This window comes from Eucyclogobius newberryi, unplaced genomic scaffold (genome assembly GCF_026437365.1).
Source record: "Eucyclogobius newberryi isolate DKJ021-1_F unplaced genomic scaffold, fEucNew1.0.hap1 SCAF_15, whole genome shotgun sequence".
NCBI classification, from domain to species: Eukaryota; Metazoa; Chordata; class Actinopteri; order Gobiiformes; family Gobiidae; genus Eucyclogobius; species Eucyclogobius newberryi.
The window spans coordinates 20,728,954-20,751,329 of record NW_027315779.1 but is presented as its reverse complement, the minus strand read 5'-3'; the positions used below and the strand labels follow the sequence as shown (position 1 = coordinate 20,751,329).

General features: G+C 37.7%; 1 protein-coding gene and 1 long non-coding RNA gene across 3 annotated transcripts in view; one reads left to right on the top strand and one right to left on the bottom strand.

The window, feature by feature from the left end:
• Nucleotides 1-14,436, bottom strand: part of LOC140361081 (uncharacterized) — a 37,723-nt gene extending 23,287 nt beyond the window's left edge. Inside the window, exons 1-3 of one of the 2 annotated variants that reach the window (XR_011926949.1) lie at nucleotides 14,337-14,436; nucleotides 6,105-6,247; nucleotides 2,980-3,041 (exon numbers count right to left, since the gene is read on the bottom strand). This is a non-coding gene — a long non-coding RNA (uncharacterized lncRNA). Of the gene's footprint in view, nucleotides 1-2,979; nucleotides 3,042-6,104; nucleotides 6,261-14,336 lie in introns of those variants that run through there. The other variant, XR_011926948.1, reaches the window with a different exon arrangement.
• Nucleotides 14,437-21,186: 6,750 nt separating this feature from the next.
• On the top strand, nucleotides 21,187-22,107 carry ptrh2 (peptidyl-tRNA hydrolase 2). The gene is made up of 2 exons (XM_072446683.1): nucleotides 21,187-21,220; nucleotides 21,541-22,107. Exon 2 carries the CDS (start codon nucleotides 21,567-21,569, stop codon nucleotides 22,077-22,079), a length of 513 nt encoding a protein of 170 aa, XP_072302784.1. The 5' UTR covers nucleotides 21,187-21,220; nucleotides 21,541-21,566; the 3' UTR covers nucleotides 22,080-22,107.
• The last annotated feature ends 269 nt before the right edge of the window (nucleotides 22,108-22,376 follow it).

Here is a 22,376-nt window from a genome sequence, read left to right as displayed (position 1 = left end):
TTTGATCACACACGTAACGGAAATGCTCATATGATCACCAGAATAATAGTTCAAAGAAAACTACTTCATGGTAGAGAGTCATACCTTTGGTAATTATATTTATTGTTTTGAGTAGAAAAGTGTGGAAAATGTTAAATGTACATTTTTTTTTAATTTACATAGTTTACATAGAGTAAACATACATCATACTGTAATAACTGTACTGCAAGTCAAAACAAGACAAAATGATGGTAAAAAACATAGCTTTGTAGTACATAGTTTATAATTAAACTTAATATTTTTACTTTATTGCAGAAATATTCTTTTCCAAAAATGTAGATAATGTGAGGGGTACAAAGTTCAAACAGACAAAACATGTGCAGGAACAACAAGGCACTCTGCTACATGTGGAAAATTCAAGTGTCAGACAAGGAAAAATCTATGCATAGCCTACACACGAGTCAGCACCCACGCACTTCTCTCTCTCTCTCCCCACCTCTCGCTCACTGCCTTCTCTTTTTTTCTCAATGAAACTCTTTCACACAGAGGACACACATCTATGGAGAGGCAGTGTGCCCCTGACTCGAAGACGGTTAAAGTTCATCTCATTAACTCCTGAAAGTCCCCGCCCTCCTCACATGCACAGGAAGTGGAGCGATTAGGACACAACCTGAGCTACGGCTCTCTTTCAAGACAAGGGAAAAAAGACATTGACACTAACACATCCCATTTAGTGTGGACACACACACTCACAACGCACCCCTGAGTCCACGTTGACAAATTCTTTAACAACCTGCGGTTAAAGGGAAGCTGGTTTTACTCTGAGTCACCCCCCTTCTTTCAAACAGTTTACTGGAAATAAAGAGGGAGGAGAAAGGAGGGGGCATTTTCAGAGAAGTCACGTGACCACGCCAGGCAAACCACAGCACAGAGAACCTTTGAGTGCAGTAGGCCAGGGGGAAGGCAGCACACGCCCAGCGCAGATGGCCCTGATTTGAGTTACAGGAGATACGATCCTGGGAGTTGGCAATCATGAATTCACAGCCTGTTAACCCCTTCCGTGCCAGATGATAAAAGACAAGTGAGGAAGTGGATCTATCAAATTACAGGAAATGCCAGGCTTGATCTATGTAGCATCACCCGAGAAAGCCTCTAGCCCCCAGAGGTTGGCTCAGGGAGTTGGAAAAACTTAATGTACAGGACACCAGCGTCTGGGCCATAAAGGAAGGCATGACTTCATAATTCTTGAAATAGCTTTTATGGATGAATGGAAAATTAAAAAAGGAGGCTTTGTTGCTTTGTTGCACAAAAACTGGCAAAAACTGGCAACTTCAAAATGTACATGGCAGAGTTTGTCGGTCTATCAGATCTGTCTAGAAAGACACATTACATTTAACTAATCAGGTCCCGGTAACATTTCCAATCTGGAAAATACTCTTTTAGTCTTTAATTACAACAAACGACACAAAGGAATACAAATCTACAAAGGTGTTGGCTAAGTCCAAACGAGAAACACAGAATAGTGGAGAATCTCTTCAGGCAAAACGGGGAACCCTGAGAACATCCAAATGATGGTAAAGCCCTGGCAAGAAGAAAATGTTTCCGTGTGTGGCTGATGAAAACAACCTGCCTCCAGATGCTGTCCAATCAGAGGAACACATATTTCACATGTACACAGAGGAACGCTGCCCACATCCAACAGTTATGAAATAATAAAACGAAAGACTGCAATAAAGCTCAAGAAAATAACACACAGCCCTGCACAGACACAGCAGCGTGCAGTGACTTGTCCTGTGCACTGCTAAAGCGATGCTCCTCTTGTGCGAGAAATGTGGTAGTAAGTTCACGAAGGACAAAGAAAGTCTGGTCCACAGAATGATAATGGCCAAATGCTTTCCTCCATCACAGCTGCTCAACTTCCTGTTCTGCATTGCATTTCTGAGTTTCAGTGGGAAGAGTCACTGTATCAGCAACAGCAGCACAGATGATGTAAGCGGTCCACTTTTATTTGTGGTCTCAACACAATAGTTGCTTCTGGTGCCAATCCAACCAGATGTCTGCAGCTTTGTTGACCACTGACCAGAGAAAAGAATGCAACCCAACCTTTGCTATTTTGTGGCTAAGTATTCAGGAACTAGATAGAACAAAATTTGGACAAAAAGTCTGATGGATAATTATAAATCTGAGAAGATATGTCTATTATGTTTTATCTTACAAATGTGTGTGTGTGTGTGTGTGTGTGTGTGTGTGTTATCATAAAACTATGATGTTATCTATAACAACAATTCTGGCAGCCACATCGAGATAATATATATATAGTAATGTACCATATGTGAAATCCATTCATTGTATTGAAACTTGCCTTGTAAACCCTTTGGAGTTCACCCAAAATATTAGAGCGTATCTATTTTTTTAAATTATCAGCAAATTATAATTGAAAATGGTTTAATCAACTCAGCCAAAATTACATTATATGCATATTATACAAATAAAGTTTTAGCTTTATTTAAGCTAGCTTAAATTAGCTAGCTTAAATTAGCTTATCAAGAGTCTTGAGTACCGTAATTTGCATAGCTACCTGAAACAATACGTTTTGAATGGATTGCTAGTACAGTATATAGTTCATGGCAAAAACAAATATGTAATTTCAAAAGTGGACTGTGAATTTGATTCTATTATGTGGAGTAATTTGACTGTACTTGACCTGTGCCTGTATGCAAAGCTGGAGAGAGTGCTACATTCTTGAGGATGAAGACAGTGTCACATGCAACACCTGGACTAAAACACAGGCATATTCACACTCATTAATTATTTCATTCATTCATATAAGAGGGTGACATTAGCCACTATGACGCAAGAACATTTACAAGGAAAGTTAAAGTTAAAAATAATATTTACAATGAAGAAATGCTCATTTGAATACATCTGAATGTAATTAATGTAATTTACTTAAAATGTTATGAATTTAAAAAAAAAAAGGTTTATAGAGAGAGTTGTCACCTGTGGAGCAGCATCTTTGACTTCAATGTTGATAAGTAGGATTGTAGTACTTCAACTGCAACCTGTTTACAAAATTAAACATAGAATTAGTACAATTTTAGAATTAAGTGTTCAACAACATTATGCAAATATTCAAATAAAAGAAGAAGGGAATAAGGAAGTTGATTATTAAACAAACAGGCACATATAAAACACAGGGTCAGCAAAGGTGAGAAAAGATGCCACTTTTAAAGGGCATATCAACATTCTTTACGGCTAATAGCTACAGTACAAAACCACTTTGGACATGTGGAATGCAGAGGTTCTGGAAAATCTGGGAAGTGCTAACTGCCTCCGGGGGTTCCAAAGAACCGACATATCAATATCCAAGAACCTGAAGGCGGTGGTCGGAACTTGTGCAATGGAAGAAGTTTTAACGGGAGGCAAGCGGAAGTGATTTGGGGGAAAAGAAATTCTTCGGTTCATTGAGTTCATAGCTCCTAAATGTGAGGACAAGGGAAAAAGAGGGTGTGTTGGAAGTGGAGTTTATTAACACAGCGAAAACACCAACCAAAATGTTTAAAGCTATATATAGTTTCACAACATATTTTATTGTTCACTAGACAAAAACGTGTGAAGGAAATAGACATTTACATACATAATACTGTCCCATGTAAGCATGAATTGGAGAGTCCACACAGCATTGACAAAAACTAATTATTTGACCAAAATCTGGCAGAGTGCATTTTTTCTTCTCACGGACATCACTTTCCGTGTTAACACCACACTCTTTGATGATTCCTGCCAGTTTCTCTCGTAATAGAGACACGCCTTCATCTTGTAGGCAGCTGCCCCATTGTAAAGCCCTGTCTCTGTGTGTAAGCATTAGCCACTGAAGAAAGCAGCGTGCCAGTGAAATGTGTCCACCTGCAACGAGGGGCTGTTTCAAGTGGACGGGTGGCCTAGAAAGACAAAGGAGGCAGAGAGATAGGAGTTGGCCTCATCTACATGTAGGAGGAAGGACAGGTCCAGCAGGCGGGCCGAGGCGCAGGAGGGGGATTTCTGCTGTGGGCATTAAAACCGTGGGCACAACAGGTGTCTCCAACTGTAGTCTGTGTCAGCTGAGGCCAGTGCTGCCAAGGGTCACTGAGAAGTATTTTGTTTTTTGGAGTATCCCGATAACAATACTATAGTCAGACAATATTATGTCAGTCCAAAACAAATGTGTGAAGATGTGTCTTTAAAAAGTATTAGTTGAGGTTTAATTAACAGACAAATGTTAAATGTTTGTAAAATTTAGTCACAAAAGTGTAAAAATATCAACTTTCACCCTTATCTGAAAGTGTACAATATAACTGTTTTCATTTTTATTGTATCAGTTCTTTCTGTAGCATTTTGAACAATAATTTAGCACATCTTCAAACAGCTTTCATATTATATGCATTTGAATACATTAATCAAATGGATGACACAATGCTCACTGACGGGGACCTGTTAAACTTGCTGTGCCATCGTTTTATTTATGTTTTATGTAATGTATTACATACATTTATATTTATGTAATATTGTGATGTGTATTTTTCATAATTTCTATTAGTATTATTATTTTCTATGTATTTAAAAATAAATAAATAAATTATATATTGCTCAGTGCCTCCCTCTAAATGTAATATAATGATATTTTTGTACTCTATCAGAAAAGTGCTGAAATGTGCCTTTAAATGTAACTGTTCAGGTCCATGAATTGCACAAAGGGTGAATGGATTGTATGACCACAAAAGTGCAGGAAAATATCCTTATGTGTGGAGGATTACACGGCAAGTTTCAGTTCTATTTATTTGCATACACTGTTTTGCAGCTTATTTATATATATTTTTACTATAGACAATATAAACAATATGGAAATGTGTATCTTCAAAACAACAGTTTAGATGATCCAACAGGACACATAGCACATGTCAAAGCACCCATCATTCAAGAGATTCGAAGCTTGACATAAAAGCAGCACGTACTGAGGAAACATTCATATTTATTATCAGTATGTGTAATAATAAGTGTATTTTTCATAAATAAGGAAGCAAAACATACAGACAGAAACATCCTTTTTCCTATAACACACAGAGAGAAAGAGAAGATGTTGATTGATTTCCCCTCTGCGCTCCGTCTTCCTCTTACAGCAGAACAGGGAAACAAAGAGATCTCCACACTCTTCTCCATTTCTGAAAACCTTAGCAGTTGTTTTAGGAATGCAGAATCATATCACATTACATAACACAATAAATGGATACACATCACAAGGATAATGTTGAACTGAAAATGTAATTCATTAGTAACAATAGAAAATCTGATGGAAATTGTATTAATTAATAGTTTGTTTTTTTTTGCATGAAAATATTTTTTTTTAATACATGATTATTTTGAAGTTGGGCAACAATTCTATCAAATTGACCTTATTTAACCTTACCTTAAATACAATGCCTGGAAATATAATGTAAATATAATGTCTGGAAATCTACTTTCATATTAGGGTTGAATACCTTTAAAATGTGCCTTAGTATTTTATTTCACACAGAAAAAAAAGAAGATATTGCACAAGTATCTTATACATCATCGTTTAAAAGTACCATAATAGTACCATAGTAATTGTACCATATACATAAGACACTGGTTTCCACTGATTTCTCCCTAAGACTAGAGTGACTTAGGATAGCTGTATTTTCAAATAATTGTATTTAAAATAACTGTTGGAGTAAAATGTCATCTCATGTCTTTAAATCTTTACACAACCCTTTTGTTACTTTTTCAATTTTATGATATTACAAAAAACACAATTATATTTTACACTGGGCCAGATTTTTCAAGGGCCGGGCTAAAAACCTGAACCCCAATTTCATTATTTATCTTCCATATCCACAAACAACTTGCAATATGATACTATTCAAAAGAAATCTTATTGTTTCACTGAAGTAAATAAAAAATAAAACAATATTGCTCCGTCACATAAAAGCAGGACAAAAGCAGGACAATTTATGTGATTTATCTCTCTTTTTTTAATTATTATTTTTCCTACTCAGAAACACCACAATTTAGAAGATGCTTGTACAAGTCTGCTAATCTTTCTTGTCCAGTGTGGAACTAGCACTCACCCACACACACACGCAGACTTTGGAGACGCGGTGGTCCCAAGGAGTGACCCCCACAGTTCCATGGCTCTGATCTCTTCATCCTCTCAGTGCTTGATACTGGTGCCTCCTGCTGGGGAAGTCCACCGAGCTTCACGAGTCTGCTGCTACAAACACAGAGGTAAAACAGACATATTTATACAGATGAGGGGCAGAGAAAGTCTAATCAAATCAACTGGGACATTTTTACAGCTGGAGGATTCTGACTCATGGGAAGACCCCTCATTACCACTATAAAGTAAATTAAACAAATTAGGACTCTCTCAGGTACTTTTGTTAAATGTGAAACACTGAGGCACAGGTAAGTCTTCAAGAGCTAACATTTGATTATTTCTCTTTTGGTATTGTATTTAGTAATGACTAGGACAAGGTCAAATGTATCAAGATTTCTTATTTTTTTTCAATTCAAATGTATTTAGTGTTATTCAAAACAAATTGCAATGTCTTCCAATATTAATTTCCCGAACTTAAACAATATAGACTTTCAATCACTGCAATTTTACCCCCAGAAATAGCAAATGTATTCCTCCAAAGTCTGCTCTAAACCGCATGCTTTTATTCACAAAAGATTGTGGACCTCCCAATTAAAAAGACCCATGCTGATCATTGATTATTAGAAAATAGTGAATCTCAAACTCGATTAAAATTCAATTAATTGAACAGTTAGACAGTTAGAGTAAGTTAGACTGTTTCCATGTTTCGACTAACAATTATAAAGCTAAATCTTTTTACGTTCTCCAGCAAAGTCCTCAAAATGGCAGCAATAACTAAATCAGAGTTAGTTAGAAAGTGCATTTGAGACAGTATATAATCAGCAGCAGCAGTTTGACATGTGTATTCTCCCCATTCAATCTCCTGCGTGTGCATGTGTAGGAAGGGTGCTCCCAGTGACGCACTAGGACAGTTGGCATTACGCAATACAGCCAAAAAAGTACAAGAGATCTGGAAATGAGCGGGCGAGGTGGTAACTTCCGGAGCGTGTGATATGATGGCACATTGGAACAGGCACACGGGCAACGGAACATACCAGTGACACATTTGTTTATTATCACAACAAAAAACTGAACAGGGTTTTCAAAAGAGAAGCGTATGTGCCATCAGTTTTACTTATTAATTCAGGGGCATATTGAGTGACCTGAGCCAAAGTCTGAACCAGAAGTAAAGAAGAAATTAAACAAACAATTCAGTAGCATTGTATTTTTCTAAAATAATTTGGTATAGGGCTGCAACGATTATCTTAGTATTTAACTAGTTTTTTACATACATTACGGTACATTTTAAACCCAATAAAAGGTTGAAATATAGTGATTGATTGAAAGTTTCAAGATTCTAGAGAAAATAATAGCAAATTAAGTTTATAATTGATGAAAACCAATAATTCACTATTATTTTAGATTTAATAATGCTACTGTCTTTGTTATGAAAATGTATTTTTGGATGTGTTTAAGAGTCTCCATAGTCTAGAAAAGAATTACAATTGTAGAATAATATATCCATAGTTGACTTGTCAAGATTAGTCCATTAATTGTTGCCCCCCTAATTTGACGATATTTTACAGAGTGGTATGCAACTTTTACACAACTTCAAAAAGTTTTTAAAACACTGCTAATAATATTCTAATATGACAAAAACAAGAAACACAATATTTTCTCACTAGTATTGTGCTACAGATAGTGGAGAGATTAACTTTCTTTTCTGGATCTTTACGATATTTTAAAACAATTCAAAATTAATTAAACACTTGCTATTTGTCACCAAAGAAAATGTTGAGGACTAACTCTGTGCAATATATAATAACTCGACAATGAATTAAAGTGAATATTTGGATACTTGACACTAAGGTGTTTACGAAACAGCGCCTTATGTGACCAACGGACCTGCCCTTTTGTCTCTCCTTGAGGTTGATGCTGTCAGTTTGTCTCTCCTTGAGGTTGATGCTGTCAGTCACTGCTCTGCACCAATGGGTCAGTGTCATTGTGACTCAGCAATACCTGTTCATGTAACGCCACTGTGGGTTACACAAATCAACTAACACCAGCAACACTCATTTTCTACCTATATGTAAGCTATTTGAAATTACTGCTGAAAGAGCAATTACCCCACAGAGGAGGAGGCGGTAGTGGCTGCAGCTATTTTAGTATGTGTGCTAAAATAACTCTTTTACTGTGCAGTGCTTAACATCCACCTAATGTTTACGATGGCCAAGACGACAAAAATACAGGCCGGACTGACAGAGCACACACACTCTTTGACTCGATGGGATCCACAATGAAAGCAGCATTTCTGACATTCCTGTGGTGACCTGCAGAAACCCGCGCCTGGCCCCAAAAGAGTGGGATCCACCCCTTTTCTGGGTACGGGCTGCACACAGGGCCCGGAAACAACCAGGGCTGTTCGGATGTAAAGAGAGAAGCTGTTTGACTTGTTATTTAACTTTGCAATACTTATAATCTGTATATAAAGTAGATCTTAAAAAAATACATATTGCTGTTCATCAAGTACTAGCTAACAATACCAACTAACGGCATGAAAGTGTAATTCTTTGATAAGATAAGATTTATATTTTCACAAAGCTGGAGGACTATGACACAGTGAAAGTGAATTTGCATTGACTGAATGGAAATTTACTTGCACAGGGAATGAACAGAGTGGGAGGAATGACTAAACCTGAAAAGGGGGAATGCATTCTTACTACTACAAATAGGATTAACTCCAAAAGACAGTAACGCAATTACCATAACCGTTAAACTTTAAAAAGTATTAAAAGTCACAATTTTTACCATGGGATATATTTCTTGTATCAAATACATTTTCTTTCAGCTAACAATATCAATATATCAAATTGTAGTGTATTTATATATAAGAGCTGAAATTATTGACCTGGCTAAATTGTTAGCTTGGAAGCTTGGAAAACAACAGGTAGGGATAACAATTTTAAAAATACAAGACAGGCAGAATAATGTAATTTGAACCAAACAAGATCAAATACAATCATTGATTGAATTCTTCCCCCCGAAAAAACATTTCACCAAAATAGCAGAAAACAATGAAGAAGAAATACTATCTTTTCTGGACACTCAATTTACCAGTCATGACAGAAGAGCAAAACTAAATATTTGTTGCTGAAATAACAGTTCAAAAGGCTCTTAAAAAAGCTCAGATCTTTAAGAGTTGGAAGAAAGCCATCATATCATTAATACCTAAAGAAGGGAAGGATGGACTGGACTGTGCCTCATATAGACCAAGCTCAATTCTGAATGTGGACTATCATTTATACACCTCCATTATGGAAAAAAGAATGGAACAAATACTCAAAATTCTAATTCATACGCACCAGACAGGATTTCTTAACAAATGACAAACAAGATAACATAAGACAATCTTCACACATAATTAACCATATACAAAAACTAAACTAAGCTGTAATAATGATGGTATTGGACGCTGAGAGAGCTTTTTGATAGCTAGCCTTAAATATTTAAAGTGCTGAGCAAATTTCAAAAAGAAAAATTTGGACTCTTTACGACCATCATCTATAATTAAAATTAATAGCCACTTGACTCTAATATTGAGGTGTGGTTCTCCATACAGAAAGGTAAAAATCTTCATATCCAATTCAAAAGAAAAAGGAGGCTGGGGTTTACCATGTCAGAAAAAATATTTTATTTCAGCTCAAATCACACACACACACACATATATATACACACACTTGGGGCAGTGACCCCCAAACTTGGCTTGAGCATGTCCCAGGAAAGAGATCGAAATCTCGGTCAAGAAAAGTGCAGTGCTAGGAACAGCAAAGATACTGCGCAGAACCCTCAAGCTCCCAGGCCTCTGGTAGAGGACCCAAGCTTGAAAAAGGGGATCACCTGCGGAGGGTGAGGTGAGAGTTTTTAGATAATCATAATAATAAATCATCATAACATTGTAGTGTTACAATTATTCATGACTAGTTAACTAGTTAATATGACCAAAAAAAGCTAGATTAAAAAGTACTTTATATTTACCGAAAAATACTAAATTTTGCTTCTAAAATTTATAATAATTTGTTTTTTTTTGTTCTTACATTTTGTTACAAATGAGTTCTTAAGTTGGATGAAAGTGTGTAGTGATTAATTACAAGTATTGAAATATTTTAGGACTAAATCGTCAGTTTGGATTTGAAGTGTGCGGTCACAGATAATGACAGTGAGCGGTCCCACCAAATTACCCCGATGGATTTACTATGAGGACCCCCACCGCACGCACGCACAGTACAAAAAGAAAATCTTACAAAGTGATATTTTACTACATTCTAACAATGTGAAAAATAGATAATATTGTAATTATTGCTTTGGAGAGAAGTAAAATTTTAATATTGAGGGTTCAATATGAGGAAAAACAGATAACTTCTTCCAGCTTGATGAAAATGAAATGATCAGACATTTGCAGAGAAATCTCCCACTAAACAAAGGTACTAGGTGATCAATTCACATTTTAGACTTTGCTCATTTCAGATTAAGATGAATTGCTAAACAGAATTTGGGGGGATAATTCAAACTAATCAAGAAATATTATTTTTCAGTATCACCAACCCTAAAATAAAGATCCCCATTTATTGTATATTTAGCTGTAATGCAACAGGTGGAAAACTAGCCACATATGTATTTGATGTTTTGTGAGTGCAGTGAAATCCTTGTGATTATGACAATAATCAAGATGTAGTGAAAATGCATGTCTCCAAATTGAATCTAAGAAGTGCTGCAGTTAAAGTGAGAGATCTGTTACTGACAATGGTGAGTCAAAGAGTAGATTTCCCGCCTTTCAAAGAGCCCCTGAATTTGATCCTGATGTGTCACTCATGTTGCAGGTAATGGCCGCCATGCCAGGTGTCCCCTCTCACGCTAGTATAACAGACTACACTGACTCACACTTTGTTTAGGGTAATATGTCAAGTCATCAAACAAGATCAAATTTAGGACAAGAAAATGAAAAGATGACTGCCGTTACAAGTGGTGGAATATTTACTCCAGGTCAAACAAAGCCTAGAGTGAGTCACTACTTGAACAAAAGTGAGTAGCTTTGTTGTTTGCTCTTGTGACACACTGTAAATAATGGTCAGGTAAATGCAGAGCGCTGTTCTTTGTGTAGGTGGAGGCGGGACCCTTCAGAGCTGCGAGAGAGACATCTTTAAGTCCTGGGTTGCTGTGACCCAAGTGAACAATGACACTGTGTGAACATCATATTTACAACAGAACACCTGCTGTACCATTCAATATGCTTCAAGATCAACTAATCACTGTGAAAGAGATTGGGTTTACACTTTAGAATTATAGAAGAACAGTTTGAATAGTTATACTTTCATAGTGAAGTGGGATTGAAAAATACCATCACTTTTTAACACTACTGAGTGAAAATGACTTAATGACCATAATTCTACCATAATTCATAATTTTGACAGAAATATTAATAAAAACACAATATCCTTAAAATTGTTCTTTAATTTAAGGGAAGGAGAATGTCAACTTTCCTTAAATAAATATATAACTTTCAATTATAACCATGCAATTTCCAAGAGAGAAGCATCTGCTTGTTGCAACACGCACAACTCCAATGATGATGGCTTTAAATCTTTGTTGGAGTTTATTTTACTTTGGGCACAACCGCTTTTGCGTAGCCTATAATAACTTAACAGCATCAGTCATTACACAGAGTAATTTAATGGTGGATGACTCAAATGAGCCCTTTTCTCAAATATTTACGAGTTTTGAAGGCTTTCTCTCACCGTCTCATTGAAGAAGACTAGAGAACGGTGACACGAGTTGTTACTAAAAACAAATATACTGCAGCCGACCAGAGGTTCTGTTCATAATTGCAGCAGCTTAAATTCACAGGTGCACAACATGCACTGGTGCCTCCTCCACAAGCTCAGCCGAAATCAGATCCATGTACTACTGAGAGTGTGGTTTTATTGTTAGCACAGTGTGTATTGTAAGTAACCAGACTCTCCAGGAGAGCAACTGGACAAAATTCACTTGAAGTGGTGCCAGTCGGTGTGACTTTGCTCTCTTTCCGCCTGAATTACTGCTCTTTATGCTCCTTCAATAATCATTTCTATCCAGGAACAATGATCTCCTGCCGTCTCAGTGGGACACAAATGCAGAAGCAGGACCACTGACACTACTGATTCCATTGACAAGGCTGGACAAGTCATGACCAGCTCTCTGCGTCCATCTACTGGCAGCTTTGCACTACTGTTAGGACAGGCATGTCCAAATTATGGCTGAAGGGCAAAATGCCTCCACAAACTTCCTGGTGAATTGGCACAAAAGAAATCACCTCAAGCATCACAAATATGTTGGTGTGAGACAAACCTAATATTTTAGGTTGCAAGTCGGAATACAGGTATTGTGGCATGGCTCAACCTCTGCTCAATGAGACTGCCTTGTGCAGGTTTCGACCTATGGCCCTCGATAACACACCTGTGTTAACAGTTCAAACCTCCACCATATATTGTATCCATCTTTTGACAAAAAATAAATCAAAACTTTTTAGCTCAGTTCTGGACAGTATTTTGAGCTCCACCCTGGGATGATCCATCCATGGGAAACCACTAAAAAGTGATTTCATCTACCTCCACGGCCCATTGTAGCAGAGTAGGTCGCTGGCTCCATCTACTGACTCTTCTTGGAAAGACGTTTGATAAACATAATACCCTAGACATTATGGAAGATTGTTGTGAAAATCTATTTAAAATGCTGGGTTGATTGATTGTGTATAATATGCAACAACATAGACATACATCTTTGTTAGTTCTTCACAAAAATATACCTTAAATACAAAACTGGTACAACATGTTCTGCGTGTTGTGAAATCGATGCGATAAATGTCTGTTTACTAATGATTAATTATATCAGCCGTCTGCTTTAGTCTTAATATCTTTGGAGTTATATTTTGAGAGTTTTGAGTTTATTTGTGTGAGATAGAAAAGACCTGTCAACTACAGTTCTTAAGCCTTCTCTCCCTCCCAATTGCATAACATTATATATTGGGAACACAACAAAATGCTCTAGAAAGGTCAAGTAATAAAAGATCTGAACATGGTGAATATATAAATTACTGACTAAGTCCTATTTTTGTCCAAATATTTGTGTTATACATGCATTTCTTGATGTAGCATTTATGTATAAAAAGATGCACAAACAAAACATTAGGGAGCCATGGAGGCGTTTCAACAGAATGTATAATTTTCCTTCTTATGTTTGTGTTTGTGTGTGTGTGTGTGTGTGTGTGTGTGTGAGAGAGGTTCACTGTTATAAAACATACACGCACTGCATACTTACATAATCCAATATTGCAAACGTTTTTAAATGTAAATGTTTAACCATAAAACTATAAGAAGCGATGTCAATAAAACACTTACTGAATACTACAAAAGTATATGAATCAACAGCAAAAAGTGTAGGCATAAATGCACAACTGCAGTACTAGCACGGAGCACTGAGTTCTGTCATGAACTCAGTGACACCACTACACGCAGTTCCAACCGCACCCACTAGATGGCGGCATGTTAGGTGTGTTCACTTGCACAACAGGTCCGCACTACGCACTAAGTAAATCAGAACTAAGTTGTGTCATTTCTGGGGAAACAAACACAAACATGTCAGTATTTTTAAAACTGCAGAATCCAGAACACGCAGTACCATTGAGCCAACTAAAAAACAGGAACAACAGAAACGGAGAGATGGGACTTACAATGCAGGTGTTTTTGATGCACAGAAACAAGAACAACAACTAAGACAAGAGTGGGTGTGTTACACGTAGTTACTGGCACAGTGGGGAGTAAATAAAGAGGGTGAAGGGGGGGAGGGCTGAGAGGGGTCAGCGAGTGCGATTGTTCCTGGACTGCTTGTCAAAACACAGTGCAGCTACCACAAGCCCCATTTATCTCCGCCCCATAATAATAAAAAAAAGACAAGCGCACACCCTCCAACATGATAACACGCAGTGCATGTGAGTGAAAGAGTGAGCACGCTTAATTTTTTGTCTTAGTAAAACCTTAGAAACAGCATAACAGCATGAAACCAGGCTGTGGAGATTTAGAGACCTGCGTCACTCACTGCTCCATCATTACCACACTGTTTGATTTTGAGCTCCGTCACAAATATGCATGGGTGAAGTGTAAAAGGGAGAGATAGATACTGCATAAAGTCTTACCGGGCAGTGGAGGAAGTTTCCAGCTCCAGCACCACGACCCACCAAGGAGAAGATGCCAGGGCCCAGGCAGCAGCAGCAGCAGCAGCAGCAGCAGCAGCAGCACCGCGTGTCTTCTCCATGTACTGCAGAGGCCAGGGAGAGGGACGGTCAACCACATGACAGAGACACATGCACAGAGTGTGAGCAAAACAAGCAGAGGAGGGGGGAACAGAGAGGGAGGGCCACGGGGAGAGGGTACAAAAGTGTAAAAAAAAAAAAAAAAGGGTGCTTTAAAGAGTGAGGGAGTGACTTGGAGAGAGCTGTGGCGCAAGTGCGTTCACTGACAGGAGAACAGAGGCATTATTCTTTATGGGAGCAGCCAACTCTCACATATCAAGTCAAGAATCATGTTCAGAAATCAGTCTTTCGGGGTTCATCATTAGCACTGCATCCATCAGTCCATTCACACCTCCTCTGTTGTGTCAGGCAGGTTGTTTTAAGGAGAAGGCGAGGAGCGCGTGGTTTACCAGAAGAGATGCGTTGGAGGGGTATAATTGTCCAAGAACTTCATTTCCAAGGAAACCTGACCAAACAAACACACCAGGTCCAGCCTCGGTGTCTTCAGTGCGGTGCCAGACAGGAGCAATGTTGTGGTTACTGAGAAGCCATTACACAACTTTGCGTTGCATTGTGCAAGACATTATATTGAGGCGCAGCACACGCCTGTCAGGCTCCAAGTGCAGCCGGCCGCAGTGTCGTGAGTTCGATTCCCGATCCCGACAATTTACTGTCGTCATTTACATGTCTTCTCATTCATCCTGTCCTCATCTAAAAACATCTCAGAAAAATGCAGTGCAATTCAGCAGTCGACTTCAAACTGAAGCTGAGATGGTATTACCACAAACCAGGTTAAGTTGATTAGGGGTGGAAGATTGCTATCGAAATTACATTTGTTCATCACCTAACGAGAAAAACATCTCAAAATGCAATGTTATTGGTAACATAGAAAATACTAGATTTTATGTTTTTTGCTTAGTCATATGCTAATAAAATTATTTTATCACAATTGTTTTGCCTCGTTAAGAATAAAGAGACTACGCACCAGCAGGAGGCTCATAGTTGGCATGTTCTATCAGGATGAAGCGGCGGAAGAGAGTGAACCCGGTGACCGCAGCACTCCCTCTTTTACTCCTCCGCGTCACAAGTCATTTATAAACGCAGCAGGAGCTGATCAGCCTGGACACGAGGCCTGTCGTTGGCCTGGACTGACTAAATGGACGCATTGACCTTGTAAAATGCCAAAAAATATATTGTAAAAAATGACAAGGCCATTTTTTTCCAATATAGACTCTTTTCTAAATTAATTGGGTTATTTAATGCACATTATGGACCCTTTAGCCTGAGGTGCCACAGTGTCCTGCAGATGCCAAACAGCAGGTTAAAGGCCCTCTAGCCCAAAAGAGGGACCAGATTGCCCCAGATCAGTTGCATAGTCATAAACAGTTTAAAGGGTATAAATTACAAATCTAGACTAAAAATGAGACAATAGGAGTGACAACATATGCGAGACTGTACTAGCCAAACCTCTCTGACATTGGCTGCCACGATGTTGCTTAATAGGCCTAGTATGGCTGTGCACCATGTTGTCTCCCAGCAGGTATATGTACGCATGAAGGCTCTTCTCACTCACACAGTGGTGGTTGTGGCAAACCACATCCTCTTGTAGTTTAGAAAATAAACACATTGTCCTCTCACAGTTAACACACAGACCTCCCTCTGAGTACATGCTGACCTTCTTTCAGTCCCTGCATGACAACAAGGATGAGGTGTGTAAAAAGCATGTGTACAAAACATGCATGAAAGGCAATTTTTGTTACAAGTTTTTACAGTTGAACAAAACGATTCAAAAGGAAACTTACATGAATGTTCAATAGACATAAATATTGACATGTTGTTGAGTAATCTGATCAGAAACCTGCTTTTTTACCTTTGAGCTCCTGGTTTTCAGTGGGAATAGACTCCACAGATGTATCTTCCAGACTGTTCTTTCCTCAATGACTTTTACTAAAAAGACATCCTGGTGAGGGAAATATTGTGCACCTTTAACCCTGACGTAAAAGAGCAGCAATTATACAAATACTCAAAAATTACATAAACAAAGAATGTCAAACTAAAAGATTAAGTCGACAGCCCCATGGGTTGGTCTGAAACGCGGCACTGGTTTGTTTTATGACTCTTTCTACATCCTGCAGATTACCCGTAACTTAATCAAGCCTGTGCATGATCTAACCACTACTTTGCTGGCATTGATAATGACACTGGAAGCTCATGCAAGTCCCGCTTGTGTATTCCTCCACACCCCACTGTTTGAACACATACATAATCATATAATCAATTATACCTGTGCTGAAAAAGCTATAATTTGAACTTCCCCATAAATCTACACTATGTCTGCACTTACGTTTCACAGCCTTGTTTGCCCTTGGAGTGGGCCTCCTGTGTGTTCTGGCATTCCACACGTGGACCAATGTCATGCTCCATGCACATGTTTCAAAGCTGCCACAATTTGATTGAGCAATAGGTAAAGGTCTGGTTGTTGTCCAGTGGCAGCAGTTATCACGTCATAAAAAGTAATATAACCTTTAAGTAAGAACACACACTTAGTGCCAACACCACTTCCCTGACATACTAGAAGAGAATAAACATTTATGGGTGCTCAAATGGCCCGGAGAACCAATAGTTAAGTGCATTTTGGGAAATATATGCAAGTTAAATGTTGAAAATAAACTGAATAGAATTGCAGTGGTATTGCAACTTAAGCTTTACTCATGTAGTGCCAGTTCTGTCTGTAAACAAGATTCAAGCCTTAAAACAAAGTAAAACAGATCAAGAAATATGAATAATATATATATGAATAATATATTCATTCATAAAGCACTGTACGATGAAAAAGATGTTACTGTATTATATATGGCTATTAAATACTATAATAGTCCAATGTGATCCTGGATAAAAGTCAGAAAACTGCAAGTAGTTACTGAAAAGACAGGCCAACTATACTGCTTCAGTGAGCAGGGAAATCTTAATTCTATGAATGCGCTCCCTCTGTCTGTAAACTGAATCATGGAGAGATGTCCAGGTATTCATAGTAGTCATGTGGTTGATATTATGACGATACAAGAGGCATTCATTCATTCAAGAAAAATATTGTCTAATTTGTATAACTGCTTGTTTGACTTTGTGAACTCCACAGCCTTTGTATAAGCCACAGTAGCACGCCAACTGGTGATTGCGCAATCTCTTCTGCAAAACAACTCCAACCTGTTGAGTAACTCTTTTGTAAGGGACTAAAGAGAATGAAAAATATAGAAATTCAGTAAAAGGCAAATCAAATCATTCTAGAAGCAATAATAATAGAGAGAAAAAAGAAACTTACATAGAATTTCTAGAGATGAACTTAACACAATAATTTACAATAGCAACATGAGCCGTCCAAGGAAATGTAGGGCAAATACACACCAGCCAAAAAGTGAATAGGGTGTGGGGGGGAGGGCCACAGAAGAACCAGAAAGAGGGGAAGACGATTTTATCGTTTGCCGGTTCGAACCTCCGGAGAGCCAGTCTAATTAAGAGCCCTATAAATAAGCAGTAAATTACTTTCCTGGAGCACACTTCTAACACATGTCCAACCTCAGAAGAATTCACAAAGAGAATGAATCAACGTTTGGGCAAAGCATCCCAAAGTGATAGAAAAATCCTTTAGGACATTGATTTTATAGGTCACTCTTTCAGTACATAAGGTGCTTTATCAGAATGAATCAGTTAAATAGCATCTTACAGTCTAGTCATGAGTAGCTGTAACTGAAACTGCAATTATATAATGGTTATATTAAGTCAATCCAAATTTAAAATTAATTTTGTGATTTTTGAACTAGTTTAGCAGTTCATTTCCGTGTTCTCTCAAATGCTAATGTTTCTATTATTGTCAATTAATTAAATTATTCTAATTTCTAATTACTTTCAAATAGTCTTAATGTGAAGTTTATAAACAGACCTTCTCTCTAATAATGGGCAAGAAACAAATAAAATGCATTAACAAAACCTGGTTTCATTGTCATTGGAAAACACCTATGACCTTTTCATTCTTCGCCTGTGGCTGATCTGACGGTTCCTCCCACAAAAACAGGTAGGCAATATTTACTTCTCAATACTCGGGCGCATTTCTGGCAGCTTTTAGTGGGAAAAGTAGCAATTATAAAGGACTGGCTTTAATATATAACAACAAATATATTAATAATTCACTTTTTCTTGGATACACCATGGAATGTATCTACCTGCGTTGCACCAATGAAATTTCCCCATGTGGGACAATAAAGGAATATCTTATCTTATCTTATCTTATCTTATCTTATGTTGTGAAATGAGGTGCAAGGTATAATATATATGTGAATAAACTAAAAAGCAGCCTCGCATAAGATTCTTGGTAGTAGGCACACAACCTGCATGATTCCATGGAGATAGAAAGTTAAATCCAAATTTTGGAACGTTCACCATGGAGACAGATCCGTGGAGAAGCAGGTTGTGGATCCTCTACTAAAAAGTTACAAGTTAAGTTTGCGGCGCCTCCTCAAAGCAAAGGGGTTTGTTTTTCAATGTGTTTAATGTTTCAAAAACATCCATAATTACTAAAAATATCTTTCTACCAGTCTATTTTATTATATATATATTTTTTAATAAAATCTTAAATGGTTATGTGTCAATTTGAGAGCGACAGGTAGCAGCCTTAAGTCACAGCAGGGAGGAAAATTAGGAAATGGCTCAAGTGGAGATCAATGGATTTAAAGTCTTCTTGGCCAGAAAAAGAGAGACAAAAAAAGTTAAGTAATTTTAACATTCTAGGTTGAAATACAGGTCATAATGTAAGTGATCTGTTCTTTTCTTCTGTATCTACCTCTGTATCAATAAAGGAATATCTTATCTTATCTTATAAGCATCTAATGAGCATATCCTTGTGTTTAGGACATGTACAGCACAGAGGATCAAATTGTGTCAAGCTATGACTAGAAACAGACAAAAGAGGGAGCTGTAGGACCAACTGTTGGCGCAGGAGCAGAACATAGAAAACATGATAAATGTGGAGACAGCTGAAAAAATCTTTTCAATCATGTAATAGGAGTAAGATATGTGATTAATTATATCAGAAAACATTGAAGTTAGTTAATATGTAATTCTTAAGCATTTTGGACTTTTTTCAAAAGTGCAGGCGTAAACAACATCAAGCGTGTATTTCTATGTTGAAGGAAACTGTAATTGAGAAGTATCAAGAAAAGTCAAATTCAACGACAAAAGGTACTCTAAACATTGGAAGGTTCTACAATTGACCTTTTGAACTTTTTTTTGTATGTGGTTGCATTATCAAAAATGTGTTTCATTCACACATAAATAACACAACATATATACTGTATGTAATCATGATCCCCTTGTATTGATCAATTATGATTTTTGATTTAATTTAATTGAAAGCACATACAAATGACATTCAGTATTAATTTCAAGATAGACTTTTTTTGTTTTCCATTAACTTCCTGTTCAAAATTGCAGAGCTTCTTCATAGTGGCATTTCTCTGTAGCAAACAGCTGATTTTCACATTTACTTAGTTTACACATCTTTTTCTTTTCTTGTTTAAAATAATTGCAGTGAGCCCAGAAGAAGCAGTTAGAAGGTAGCTGAAATGAGGACATTTCTGAGCATTCAATCCACAAATTATAAATGGCAATACAGGATTACAAACATACATGAATAAATCAAAATACAACTTTGAGTAAGCCAATGAGAGAAACGCATTTTAACATGGTCTAAAGCTTGTAAAATATGATTTTGCATAAATGCGTCCATTTCAAGGTAGGCTATCAAAAAGTTGGCCAATTAACCAAGTATGACAATCCTCCAAGGATTCTTTTCTAGGATTATGTTCAAGTCTTCATTTGTATTTGTTTATCTCTGTTTCTTTAGATGTTCACTCACCTTAGATCTGGGTACAACTGGAAAGTGACAGGAACCTTGACCCTGTGTGGCTTGTGTATGCTGATTTCGATCGCAACCTTGGCTCCTCTCTGCAGCCTATGACCTCTGGACCATTCTGTTTGAGGCTGTGGAGTCGTACAGCCAGATCTAAAAACATAATCTGAGATAAACCAAGAAGCCTGGAATGTGGTGATTTTTTTATTTCTGTAAGCTTTAAACAACAAATTAAACAGGGTTGAGAAAAATGGGAAGAAAATGTGAATTTAAGTTGACACGTTTCTTACTTTTAAAATCAAACACCGTACATTTGCATGTTTACGTTGTTTTTTTCCTAGAGAGGTTTGCTTATATTCCAGTTGTAACTAGGCCAAGAGAAACCAATAAAGCAGTACACAATGGCTCACCATTATACTTACTTAGGAGTAGTTTGTGTAGTTGTGTGTTTCAGATAAAATGCTCTTTGCTCTTTGTAGGTGGTGTTCACATTCTGGAATTTGAAAAAACAAAAAAAGCCACTTATCTTAAAGGTAAATTAATACATGTTGAAGCTGATGATGATGATTTCGATTATACACTATTACTAAGAATTCATTGTATTACAAAAATAATAAAAAATCTGCATTTTAAAGACATTAATTTTAGCTCCCCACCATCTGTAAATACCATTGGTTGATGGAATGCTGTGATGTCAAGTGAACGCAACTAATTGTGGAGGAAAAACAAGGTGAGGTGGTCAATGCCTACCTTATAAGCACAAGCGTATTCATGTTTGTTTTTGTTTTTTGCTCATGTGTCCGGAAGAGTTACAATAAGTGTTTCCGGGTCAGTTACAAATCGTGCAGTTGCTGTTGCTGCTTTAAAGCACGCTGGCAATATACCGGTGCGAGGGACCGGTAGGTAAGAATATGTTATTTACAGCCACATTGACACTGTGATCTTCAACTGTTTACTTATCATTAACGTGATATTTAAAGAAATACAAGAATCATGGTCAAGTTTGGTCATTTGGGAATCTGATATGATAGTGACAGGCGGGAAGCTAGCAAGTTTAACGTTAGCATCCAATAAGCGTTAACTTAACATTTACTATGACTTCCGGTTGAAAATCCACAACTTTATTAATAGCTAGCTAGATAAACGTGAACCATGCATATTGACCTTTGATGTATTGACTATCTATGTGTGCGTGTTAATATATAGTACTGGTTTGTTTCAGTTTGAGCAGAATGGAGTACGTCTACGGGCCGTTGGGCTTGAGTGTTGTCGCAGGATGTGGGCTCGTCCTTGGCTGGTGCCTTCGGGGCCGCTTCGCTCCAAACTCCAAAAGCATCGCAGCTGCAGCGATGGCGAACAGCGCTGGAGAGGCCGCGGTGATGGGAGAAGGAGGAGAATACAAGATGATTATTGTCGTGAGAAATGACTTAAAAATGGGCAAAGGGAAAGTTGCTGCCCAGTGCTCGCACGCGGCTGTGTCTGCGTACAAACAGGTCCAGCGGAGGCACCCGGAGCTGCTGAAGGAGTGGGAGTACTGCGGACAACCCAAGGTGGTGGTCAAGGCTCCAGACGAAGAAACCCTCATTGATCTACTGGCACGCGCCAAAGAAATGGGACTTCCTGTTAGTTTGATCCAGGACGCAGGCCGGACACAGATAGCCCCGGGGTCACGCACAGTGTTGGGGATTGGCCCTGGACCTTCTGATTTGGTTGATATGGTCACTGGAGAGCTAAAACTTTATTAAACATCATCTTCACTCTAAGATAACTAGACTTTTACAATGAGAGTTGGCATTTTTATAACAGTCACATGACTAAAGGCTCCTGGTACTCTTCAGGAAAATTAGAACTGCCATGTATATCATCGCCCAATAATGTTGGTCAACAATTTTGTTAAATGGTTTCGAAATAAATTTAGATTTACTAAATAGTGTCACCTACATTGATTTAAGCCTCACAACACCTACTGTATTTCAAGACTAGTAAACATTGAGAAACCCTGATTGGCTGAGCTAAGATTTACATTAAGATTCAAACATCTT

What these genes read in the sequence shown, in the direction of transcription:
- ptrh2 (XM_072446683.1), top strand. Translation starts at nt 21,567, where the DNA reads ATGGAGTACGTCTACGGGCCGTTGGGCTTGAGTGTTGTCGCAGGATGT.